We start from the raw sequence: 11,997 nt of genomic DNA, 5'->3' as shown, positions 1-11,997 counted from the left end.
CCAAGCTCCCCCCGACATTCCGAGTGGGCCACCCACCGCTTCTCTCGCTTGTTACTCGTGTGCTCCTGAGCTTCGCAACCCCTTCTGAGCTCCCACGTCACCTCCTCTCCTTCTCGGGCAAGGCGATTTGGGGAAGAAGAAGAATAAGAAAAAAAAAACACCAGAGCCAATGGCAAACTGGTTCCATGTGTCAATGAGTACATACACAAAATAAAACCAGAGCAGGGACTTCGGCGCAGAACCGTGTTCCAAACAACAATATTTCATCGGCGTTTCTTCTGCTGCGGTAAACCCCCAAACCCCCCAAAAAAAAACCCCAAACCCCAACAGGCAACAGTCGAGCTCGAGGCACCGCCGCACCGGTGGTTCGAGGCGAAGACCCAAGTACAGTAGAGCATCGCCGGCCGCCGGCGACCATGAACGGCTCGGGATTTGATATGAGGCTCGGCATCGAGAGCGCTCTTCGACGCGCGCTTCCGTACGGCGGTCTTCCCGGCAATGACTCGCCGCAGACGGCCTTCTTCGACGCGGCCACCGGGGGCGACCTCCGCCGCCTCAGGGGTGGGCAATCTCCCGTCGCACCCACATCTCAAGAATCTCGCCGTGCACGGCCGCGCGGCGCCCTCTCCCCACGATGCGGCGTCGCATTTGCTAGGGTTTTGGCGGGAATGGGGTCTGCGCATGCGCGTGCTTGTTTCGATATGTAATGTAGCGATATGCCTGTGTCTGACCCGCGGATTTTTGGTGCTGGCGTTGAAGAGTTGGCGAGCGGCAAGGATGCGGAGGAGAAGGCGTGGCTTGCCGATGTGTCCATCCAAGGTGTTGGGCCGTTTCAGGCCGCCGCGCGCCTGGGAAAAGTTGATGTGTGCAGGTGCTTGGTGGAGGAGCTCGGCTTTGACATCAATGCTGGAAGCAAAATTGGTATGTGCACCTTTTCTGCGTTAAGATTGATTCAGTTTCTGTTCTGATTAGCTCAATTTTGCAATGTTACCCATCTTCAAGTCTTTCCATTTATGTATATCACATTAAATTCATCTCGATTTCGCATGCCTTTACGGATGTCGATGATTGCACAAGTTTACTTTTCTCTGATTTTGCTGGTAGGTGTAACTGCGTTGGCTGCTGCTGCATTGGATGGAAAAATGGCTGTTGTTAGGTACCTTCTTGACAATGGGGCAGATCCAAATAAGAAAGACGACGCAGGCTCTGTTCCTCTTCACTGTGCTGCAAAATTTGGTATCCTCTCTGTTTATACTTAGCTTTTCATCTGTAGATTTTACATTTATTAATTTGTTGCGATGTAAAGATGAAAGATAAATTTTCCATTGTTACTGGCCAGTCTGGAACTCTTCATTTAGGTCACTTGGTCATTTGTGGCTCTTATTTTTGTTCCACTTGGATGTTGAACTCTTGCACATCTACCAAAGTGTAGTTTCAATGTTCATACAAGTTCGTAAGAGAAAACAGATTGATTTGATTGTTTTTTTTACTAGTTCTTGCTGGTCTTGGGATGTCAAAATCTGTTAAGTGTTAGCTAACTATATATCCTTTTGACCCACGGCTGAGATGGCGTTCAGTTCTGGTAATTACCTCTGCTACTTTAAGTATTTTGTATTCCAAATAACCATCACAATTTATGCATGCTCGGCCTCTTGCTAAGTCATGAAATGGTAGTGATCAAAATCCTTAAGGATATGTTCTCTTGTCCAGAAATGTTTTTCTTTTCTTTTCATGGTTACATTTTATTGTCTCTCTTTGTGCCTTTTATCTAGGGCATCACGAAGCAGCAAGACTATTGCTATCTAGAGGAGCTAGTGTTGATATAGCTTATTTTCATGGGACACCACTACATATTGCTGCTTACTATGGGAAGGCCAGTGTCATGAAAGTCTTATTGGAGCACCATGCAGATGTAATAATTTAATTCCACAACTTTTTTGTTACAATATACAAATGCTTTTTGTGTGATCTTCAGTTTGGTTATAGCACCATGCAGATGTCATAGCAGATACATACAAATGCCAAATTGTCTTATAGCTTTAGGAACCTCCATCAATATGGAGAATGAGGATAACTCTTGGTGCAATAAAAAGTGAACATAGGGGAGTGGATGTACAACCCAGCTACTTGGGTTCACGTCCTCACGGACGTGAATTTGGACTCATATTCGTTAATTTTTTTTGTCATGGGGGCCTCCCCTGCCCCTTTGCTTTTAAAAAATATCTTGGTGTACCATGTACAGTTTCTTATTTGGCTTGCCACTCAATGTATGTGTTATTTTGTATGTTACTATGCCATAGATGGTTGAAACTTGAGAAGAAAAAACCGTCTTTGCACCAAGGACTTGTCCATTTATATAAAAAAATGTACTGCAAATTGTCAGCCTATAATAGTTCTGTAATCCTCCTAAAAAAAGGAGATTCATCAGTGTGGAAACATGTTCCACATCTGTACGTTGTTATTTTCCTCTATATATTTTTACATCTTTTATTCCAGAATTTAACACGTGGCGTGTTCTGTAGTATGTTACGGTTATTTTTTCTCACTCAAGCTGATCTTTTCTTGTAGCCGAACAAGGTTTCAGAAGTTTTAGGTACACCATTGATTGCAGCTCTAAGTGGTACTTCTGAAGGACTACCAGAGTCTATTTCATTGAAGTGTGTGAAACTACTTGTCGAGGTCTGTCTATAGAAAAAATAATACTTATGCGAATATCTATTTGCATGAAAAATTAAAAAACTGCAGTGACCACAACTTTTAGTTTTATATAATCCATATCTACAGGCAGGTGCAGATGTAAATTCTACTAATCCTGATACTGCCTTGGTAGTGGCAACTACTTACGGGTTAACTGACTGCATTAAGTACTTGCTAAAGGCTGGTGCAGACCCTAATATCCCAAATAGTCATGTGAGTTATTTTATTTTCGCTTTGCATTCTTCTACTTGCTCGTATCACATAGTGCTTACAATTTCCTTAAATGAAATTATCTAGGGAACTGGGCACAGTCCAGCAACTAGCATGAACCCATCTTCCTATTTATGTTCTAAATACAGAATCTGCCTTTGCAATTTGATCAGCATGTGCATGAAATCAAATGTACGATAATCCTCTCAGATTATAATCTGACAACTTGGGGCAACTTTTGCACATTTCCACCAATTAATGTAAGATTGCAAATTTGCACATTTGCCATTTATTTAAAATTGTGCCTTGTGAACTCTCGACTCTTGAAATTTTAATCTGATTTACTTCAGGAAATTGTTTTATGCTTGGTAGAGCATAAGGGTACTAATATGAGGAACTAGAAGTTCATATGCACTTGCTCCAAATAATTTTCAATGAATGTGTGATTTGGCCGCACGCTGACACTTCTAGAAGCAGTACCTCAATTGACATTTTTAAGTGTGTGGGACATGTTCCATTATACTTTATTGCATTATATAAATTTTTTGTGTAATGAATACTGGCAAGATTCTTGACTAGGTCCACATTAGTTTTTTCCTTCTTTTAGTAGCTACATTTCGTCCGAGTAACCCTTCTAGTAGCTATATAATAACCTCCTCTGTTGTTAAATCATGTGGCTCATGTTTCATCCATCTGTTACTTGACAGTGTGGTGCCATGCCAATACAAATCGCAGCAAGCTGTGGAAGAAGAAAGCATGTGGAGTTACTATTTCCTTTAACTTCTCCAATTCGAACTATATCAAACTGGACTGTTGATGGAATTCTTGCTAATGCCAAATCAAAACACTCCAAGCCCAGGGTATGAATTGCATTCTATGTACTTGATAATTCTGTATCACGCTCCAAGCCCAGGGGATGAATTGAATTCTATGTACTTGATAATTCTGTATTACGCTCCAAGCCCAGGGTATGAATTGATTCCTATGTACTACCTCTGTAAACTAATATAAGACCTTTTAGATCCCTTCTTATATTAGTTTACAGAGGGAGTACTTGACAATTCTGTATTTCATTAAGATTCAAAGCCTAAGGCTTGCATTCCTAACTGTCCCTATGTTTCAGCAACGTGAAGTGATTAGCTCTATTATTTTTTTGAGTGGGACCAGCTTGAATTTCTTGATAACCGTGTTTTGCTCTAGGGCATATTCTTTAAGATAGTTCGCAAAGTAGCATTCGTATTAGTGCTATGCTCACATTTTTCACTTTTAAATTATTTTATTATGTGGATCACAAACCAAAGATCAATTCAGAGACACATTTCAATGAATTTGACATTTGTTGTCAGTATGAAAACTGCTTTAATGAAAAGGAATGTCCGGGACTTTTACTTTATTGTCCCAGTAGAAGAAATAAGTTAATGTTGGGTTTAAGTGTTCTTTCTTTTTGTTTTATGGTCTCCAAGGATTTAAAATGACTGAAAGGATAATTGATCTAGGTATGACAAGGGAAAAAAATGTATTTTAAACACCCAAAGGGAACCGAGTGAGTAAACCATGTGCAAGTAAACAATAAAGAAGGAATGTCGCACGGGTGCAATGTGAAATGCCAATGAAGTCAAGCAAGGGAAATGGTTTTGCTTAAAATTCCATCTTGACACTTTGGTTTATATTAGTTCATTATAATCTTGGCATGTACCCAAATATGTTGTTACCTGAGTGACTTGCAATTTTGAGTCTCAACCTCTGGTGGATGCTGATCTTATCAACAGAAGGTCTTCATGTATATTTTTACGCCAGAACTGCATTATATATTATGATGTGATGCGTTTTGCGACTGCCTAGTGCTCATCTTGCCTAAGCACACCTAGGTGCAGTAAGCGCACTCCTAGCACGATTGAGCGCTAGGCGTTTTTGTTGTCGCATAGCGCGTAGACACTCTTAAGTGCGGGCAAAGGACAGAAACAAGAAAGCGCATCCTCAAGGAGTGAAGGTGATCTAAAGCACCAACAGGACCTAGTGACTAGAAACTAGACTTATTTGTTTGTTTGATCTTTTTTATTTTTATATGAAATTGTCTCATCAAATTACTTTAACCTTTCTCGACATGAAAACTTATCTTTCATCTCTGTAGATATTGGACATTTTACGTCTATATTCTAATCGGTGTTTAATTTTCTCCATGATTTAGGATGAGGAAGATGATGGCAATACCAAAATCCAGCTGAAATTATGCGGTGAGGAAGCTGTTAAGAGAAAGGACTATCGTGGCGCGTCAATGTTCTACACCGAGGTTAGTACTAATGTGAGGAATCATGTAATGCTACTCTAATGCTTGATCAACACCAGCAGTAATGTGAGCAACTGTATTGGTGATGTCAGGCATATTCTACCTTTCTGTGTAGTATGTTTCTTTAGTCTATCATTTATCCTTTGATTCTTCTTTCTATTACTGCTGTTGCGGACATAACAATACCTATTTAGATAGGGAGAAAAACAACAAAAAACGTTTATTTGGATGCAAATTTTGCAAGATTCATATGCATGGAACGATTAAAGGGAAACCTTTTGCTGTTGCGATACAGAATTTGAGCTTCTGTTTGTGTTGTACTATATTTTGCATTTTAACACTGTAGACAGACTATCCATGGATTAACACAGTTCTTAGGTAATAATGTACTTAATTAGGAGATTTGATAAAGTGCCTCATCTTAGTTTGCCCTTTGCCTGGAATGATATATTCTCCAAGTGCTTGGCAGTATCCCAAATGACGCATGGTGCTTTGGCGCTGATAAAATGCTCTAGCAAGAATATGAGTTAAATGGGCTCTCAAAACCGATGCCAAAAGGTCAAACCGCCCCTACCCTTCTCCACTGTATGGCTCTGTGTCTGGCACGGTCTGCTGTGCCTCTGCTGCCTACGGCTGTACTTGAGTGGCATGGGGGATGCTCAACCTCTTCACAGGTTCCTCCTCTCACCGCCACCACCTCGAGCTCGTCGCTCATCTCCCAGTATGCTGTCCCTCTGTGCTCAAGGGCTCCTCTGACGCGTGCCACCAGGGCCCTGCGTTCTGTGCCCAGGTGTGCTCGTTTTGTTCCCTCTCTCCGACAGCATTGTGCTCAAGAGTCTCACTCAAGGTTCAAGTCTGGCGTCTTTGTGGCCGAGGCTTACAGATCGCCATTGGGAACATCCACTCTGAGATGTACTCGCTGCTGCTTGAGACCTATGTCAGGGGCGGCACTCGAAGCAACTCAGGTTGAGGTCTGGTGCTGGCTTGCATCAGAGTGGAGGAAGATGATAGGATAAGGAGGAAGAGAAGGTCATTTGGGTCTTCTCCTGTGGCCTGAGGAGTGGAAATAATTAAAGAATATAACGAGACATTTAATCAAATGAATACTTTCTACTCAAGTACTTGGTCCTTTGTGGGCAGAGGGCAAACTAAGACGTGGGATTTTATCATAGTTGGTTCCACTATACTCAGGGTTTTTCTAGCCAATTTCGACATGTACTGTGTATTTGTGCTGTTTGGAAACCTTCGTCAACCATTAACTGTTGGTAACTATTGAAAATTTAAGTCACCTTCAGCAGCCCTCTAGAAGATGCCCGTAATGGTTTGAGAAACCCTGGTTCTCAGGTTTCAGTTTATAACCATCATCAAGTGTCGCCAGACTTGTATGTATTGCTGGTAGACATAGAACATGCGTTGTCTTGCTAGCCGAGTAAATGAGGCTGTTGTCTCGCATACATTGTCAACCCTTCACAATAGATATATGCAACTTTACTTGTTTGTGATAAAAAATTGATTGATAGTAATATGTCTCTCCCTACTTAAATTGTCTGTTATGGTGCAGGCAATTGAGTTGGACCCGACTGATGCAACACTGTATTCGAATAGGAGCCTGTGCCACATGCAAATGACTGAAGTAGATATGGCTTTGCTTGATGCTAATACGTGCATTGAATTGCGCCCTGAATGGTTGAAAGGCTACTACAGGAAGGGAGTTGCTCTCATGTTTCTCAAGGTCAAATAAATAAATTCAGATTATACTCTTTTTTTTCACTTTGCATTTCTTCATATGGCATCTTTCATATGTAATCTGCCTTCATTTATCGATAGGAGTATAAAGAAGCATGTGATGTTTTCATGGCTGGACTGAAGCTGGACCCTGGAAATGCCGAGATGGAGAAAGCATTACGGTAACGTATCTTATATACACAGTATATTTTCATAATATCTTCGATGATTTCTTAAATGGAAAATGTTTGTGCCCATGACTTGTAACCTGTAAATTTATTTATTTTACCTAAATCTATGTGGGGAAGAAAATGGAGACAATCTTGTGTCATGCTTATTCACTCACATTTACAAACCAGATTAAACCAGGCACTAAAATTTTCACATTTGCAGGGAGGCTGTCGAGGCAATGAAAAAGGACCACTTCGCTAGGAAAAGCTTCAAACCATCCGATTAGAGAAACATGTCGGCTCTGGAGGTCGTGCAACCCGTTTTAGATGCTATAGTAGTGGCATATTGCGAGTGTTAGAGGTAGAATTCTCAGTGCGTAGCCTTGTTATGAGTCTGCTTTGTCAATAGGCACTGTTTAGCATGATATATAGATATTACTCTGTTAGTCAGGTCTGTGATGGCATTGGTTAGCCTTGTGCATGTGGTTCGTCAAATGGCCAGCACTTACAGCATCTCCAATAGATGATGTAGATGCAAAAAAACTAACTTTTGCATCTCTGAGGCTTAAAAACTCTGCTTCAACAGATGATGTAGATGAAAAAAAAATACATCTCCACCTCCAGGAGATGTAAAATACAACACCTAGAGATGCAAATTTGCATCTCCACCTATTGGAGATGTAAAATCGGCGGCTGCGCGCCAATTGTTCAACTGCCTTCACCTTTGCTTCCCTTCCTCCTCTCTTCGCCCGCCGCACAACCGCTGTTGCCCCTGATTCGCTTGTAGCACTGCTGTTGTCGCTCGCCGCGCCAGATCTGGTCGCGCACCACCCCTGCCGCTCCTTCGCCACCCTTGTTCGTAAATTCTAGAGCTGCGACAACATCCTCACCCTCATTCTCGATGATCATGTTGTGCATGATCACACAACATGTCATCACCTCCCACGAGGTCTTTGGATCCCATTATTTAGCAGGTTCATAAACAACTGCAAAATGGGCCTGTAGAACTCCAAATGCCCTCTCAACATCTTTCTAGCTGCTGCTTGGCTTTCGGCAAAGTGGGATTTTTTCTAGCCAACTAGGTTAGAGATGGTGCTAACAAAGGTAGCCCGCCGTCAACCAGATAGAGCCTATGTTGTACTCGTGTCCATTGACAGTATAGTGGCAAGAGGAGTTTTTCCTTCAGTCAGCCTCGCGAACAACGGTGATCTTCACAACACATAGATGTCATTGTGAGACCCGGGCATGCCAAAGAAAGTGTGCCAAATCCAAAGATCATGCTTCAAGAATAATGGTGGGCTTCTTAACGTGACCCTGATATTGCCCTTGTAAAGCCTTCGGGCAGTTCTTCCATTTCCAATTCATGCAGTCAACGAGATCCAAGCAAAACTGGCCACCCTCTTGCTTCTAAGATTGCCAAGAGCCTCTCGGTGTCTGTCACGGTTGGTTTTCTCGGGTATTGAGGTCCGAACACCTCGGCCAAGGGAGTTGCAAACCTGACCATGGCAGCTCCGCATGTGCTCTCAGACATTCGTAGGTACTCGTCCCACGAATCAGCGACCGTGCCATATGCAAGCATTCGTAATGTGGCCGTGCACTTATGGTAACCAGAGAAGCCAATTGTTCCCACGACGTCCTTCTTCAAGACAAAGTAGTCATCATAAGACTGGACGCCATGGTACAAACGACCGTAGACAATCTTGCGCATCTGAAAACGCCGGCAAAAATGGTCAGTGAAGAGTGCATTCGGGGCAAAGTAGTTGGCCATCAGTATCAAATGGCCGCGCGCCCTGTTGCGGTTAAGCACTCGATGACCCTTGATCGCGCCCTTGAAATTGAGAACATGCTTCTCCGCACGCTCCACGTCTTCAAGGACCGCCCGCATCATCGCTGTCTCATCCGAGTACTCCTTGTCGGACGAGCCGTCAGACGATTCAACATAGTGCTCGTATATGTACTCCAAATCGGAATCCATTGTTAGAAAGAAGAAGGGAAAACTATTTTTAGCTCCCGCAATTCATCGAACAGTTGCTGGGCATAGTGAGTATAGTAGTAGCGGATGGTACCTGGTGAGGCGGTCAGAGGACAAGGGTTGAACGGCGACGAAGTAGAAGCGAGGTGGAGCCGGGCTGGAACGTTAGAGGTGACGGAGATGTAGAGTTCCGGCAGAGGTGTGGCGTGGTGGAGTGGCGACGGGGTCCGGAAATGGTTTTCGGTGGATCAAGGGTGTCGGAGTCCTACGTGTCCGCTGTCCGGACTTCCGCAAAGCTCCCACATTTATCTTGGATTTGCGGGAGAAAGTATGTCCGGACTGCGTCGCGGATCGATACAGTCCCGTGTTAGATGACTTCCGCGGTCCGGAGGGCGGTTTGCGGGGTTGGCCTTGGAGATGCCCTAGGCTCCTCACGCTCGCACCGAGGACCTGCACGTCAGGCAGTGTCATGTCATTCGTGCACTCACATGAGGCAAATTTGTCAATTTTAACCTGTAGATGAAATCATTTCACAAAATGAACTGTTTCTAAAAAAAAGTCACTCAGCTGACCTTTTTGAGTGGCGACCGACACGAAGGCGCCACATTACACTGTGCAACGCCAGACTGATAGGGGCCGCACGCCTGGCCAGTGTCGCACCCCGGACTGTCTAAAAATTACTAAGTCAATGTGCAACGCCTAAGAGCTAGGCGCCACACTATAGCTTCTAGGCGTTGCCCTAGTGGTTGCTTCATTTTGTAGTGCAACCACTTGTGCAACGCCTAGAAGCGAGGCGCTACACTGTCTTAGTAATTTTTGGATCACACGGGTGCGACGCTGGCTAGACGGACAGGCGCTGCACAATGTAGTGTGGCGCCTTCATGTCGGACACCACTCAAAAAGGTAAGCTGAGTTTTTTTGGAACGGTTCATTTTGTGAAATGATTTCAGATTAAAATTGTCAAATTTGCCCTCACATGACGTGACAAACCGCGTGCACGCATGCATGCAATGTGAGGTGCCAGCTTTCCTTCCTTCCAGCTGACCCAGGTTTGTTTATTAACCCCCTTTCTATCAGCTTGCATTGACCAAATCATTTCCCAAGCCTGACCCGTGCAGGCGGGCCAGGCCGAGGACGTTTTTTCAAAAGCGCAATCCATGCCCGTGTACTTAAAAGACGACGACATTGCAAACCTGGCATGATGGAGATGTGAATCGTCAAATCATGTGAAGTGGATCAACCTGCGTCATCCATGCCCATGCGCGACGAGAAGGGAGGCCCGCCTTTGCCCTCACCGGTGAGAGTGACCAGGGTGGCTAGATGCCTATCCGGGCAACCCGACGGAGCCCGGGCGAGAGCGGCGGCAGTGCGTCCGGAGCGGACAACCGTGAACAGGTAGCGATTTGCTGATTTGGACCGGCGCGAGCGAGCGATAGGACAGCGCCGGGGACACGCGCACAGGCGACCAACCACAGGCTCGGACGCACGCAGGCGCTGCATGCACTGCCGAGTCCACCACCTACAGTGTCGCCGCTCCCGCGCCTACGATCTGCACGCGCTACAGGGTAGGCTGCCGGCTGCGCGTTCGCTTGCATTGCACGGATGCGCCGCGCCCTGCGGTGCATGCGGATGCTCTGCGTGTCGTTCTCGTAGCCAGACGGCGACGTTCGGCTATCTTGCCCGGTTGGTAGGCCTACTGCCTAACCGCGTGCAGAGCCCGTCCATGCCATTCTACGCAAACACCTTTCTAACGGTGCTGGTACCTACCGGTGAGAAATCCATCATATACGTGCATTAGATTCGTGCATATTATTTCAGTGAAAGTTGTTACAGTATTTGACATGGGTGAAATCATTTTTTTAAGTGAGTGAGTAGGTTTTTTAAATGAGTGAAATTCATTTTTTTTGAATGAGTGAAATCGGTGTTTTGAAATGGATGGAATCGGTTTTAAAAAAATTGACATCATTTTAATTCAGTGTTTCCTTGATATGAGTGAAATCTTAAAATGGTAAAACAACTGAAACATGTGTCCTTTTTTATGAAATTGAGTAAAATGATTGAAATTTGTGTTCATTTTTTCCGAAATAAGTGAAACCCATTTTTTTAATATGTGAAACTGATTATTTAAAAAATGCGAAACATATTTTTTTCAACATGTGAAACAGATTCCACTTCAATTCAGCTATGTGTGTATCAGCGTGTGAAGATGTGGAACATGACTTGTAATATGTTATTCAAAATGGGTGATTTTTTAATTGAAAGAAGTCATTGGTTCAAAAAAACTACAATCAGTCTTTCAAAATGACTGAATATGGTTTTTAAAATGAGTAAAATAAGTTTTCTGAATGAGGGAAATTATATTTTGGAATGAAGTGAAATCAGCTTATTGAAATGAGGGAAATCTGTTTTTACAAATTAGTGAAATTTTTATTTTCGTAACTGCGTGAAATCTTTTGGAACGAATGAAATCATTTTTTTTTGAATGAGTGGTTTTCCAAAATGAGTGAAATAATGTTTTTTAGATGAGTGAAATCCCCTTTTTTTCAAATTAGCAAAGTTAAAACTAGTTCAAATGTATCTATGATTGATCTTGTTTTGAATATCTTCTCGGTACGAATTCAAAAGTATATATAAAATATTAGAAATAGAGTTTCAATTCAAAAGATATCTATCATTTACAATTTTGCAATGAAATTAAATAGAAATCTTTTGATGTGGAGAGGGACAATATTTAACATGCATGCAACCGTTCTTCTCTCCACACCTTCTCTTTCCCTCTCCTCACAAAAGTTGACAAAAGCATGCAGAAGGCCCACACATATCCCTATGTATTTCATTCATGCTTCTTATACGCGAAACAAATACACGAATCTCCAAAACCACACCAACGGTGGATGTTTCACCATAAGGTACCCCACCGCTAGAAAAACTAGTTT

General features: G+C 43.2%; 1 protein-coding gene across 2 annotated transcripts; it reads left to right on the top strand.

Annotated features, from left to right (window-relative positions):
• The first annotated feature begins 259 nt into the window (after window positions 1–259).
• Window positions 260–7,584, top strand: LOC123098060 (ankyrin repeat and protein kinase domain-containing protein 1). Of its 2 annotated transcripts, none has more exons than XM_044519935.1 (11): window positions 260–561; window positions 760–921; window positions 1,105–1,236; window positions 1,773–1,912; window positions 2,569–2,679; window positions 2,785–2,910; window positions 3,615–3,767; window positions 5,096–5,197; window positions 6,756–6,926; window positions 7,022–7,101; window positions 7,313–7,584. In XM_044519935.1, the coding sequence occupies exons 1-11, from the start codon at window positions 417–419 to the stop codon at window positions 7,374–7,376; spliced, it is 1,386 nt and encodes a 461-aa protein (XP_044375870.1). In that variant the 5' UTR covers window positions 260–416; the 3' UTR covers window positions 7,377–7,584. The 2 variants fall into 2 exon arrangements, with proteins under 2 accessions (XP_044375870.1, XP_044375869.1); XM_044519934.1 differs by having other exon boundaries at window positions 261–673.
• Window positions 7,585–11,997: the final 4,413 nt, after the last annotated feature.

The sequence above is a fragment of the Triticum aestivum genome, chromosome 4D (genome assembly GCF_018294505.1).
Source record: "Triticum aestivum cultivar Chinese Spring chromosome 4D, IWGSC CS RefSeq v2.1, whole genome shotgun sequence".
Taxonomy (NCBI): domain Eukaryota; kingdom Viridiplantae; phylum Streptophyta; class Magnoliopsida; order Poales; family Poaceae; genus Triticum; species Triticum aestivum.
This window is presented reverse-complemented; position numbering and strand designations above follow the sequence as displayed.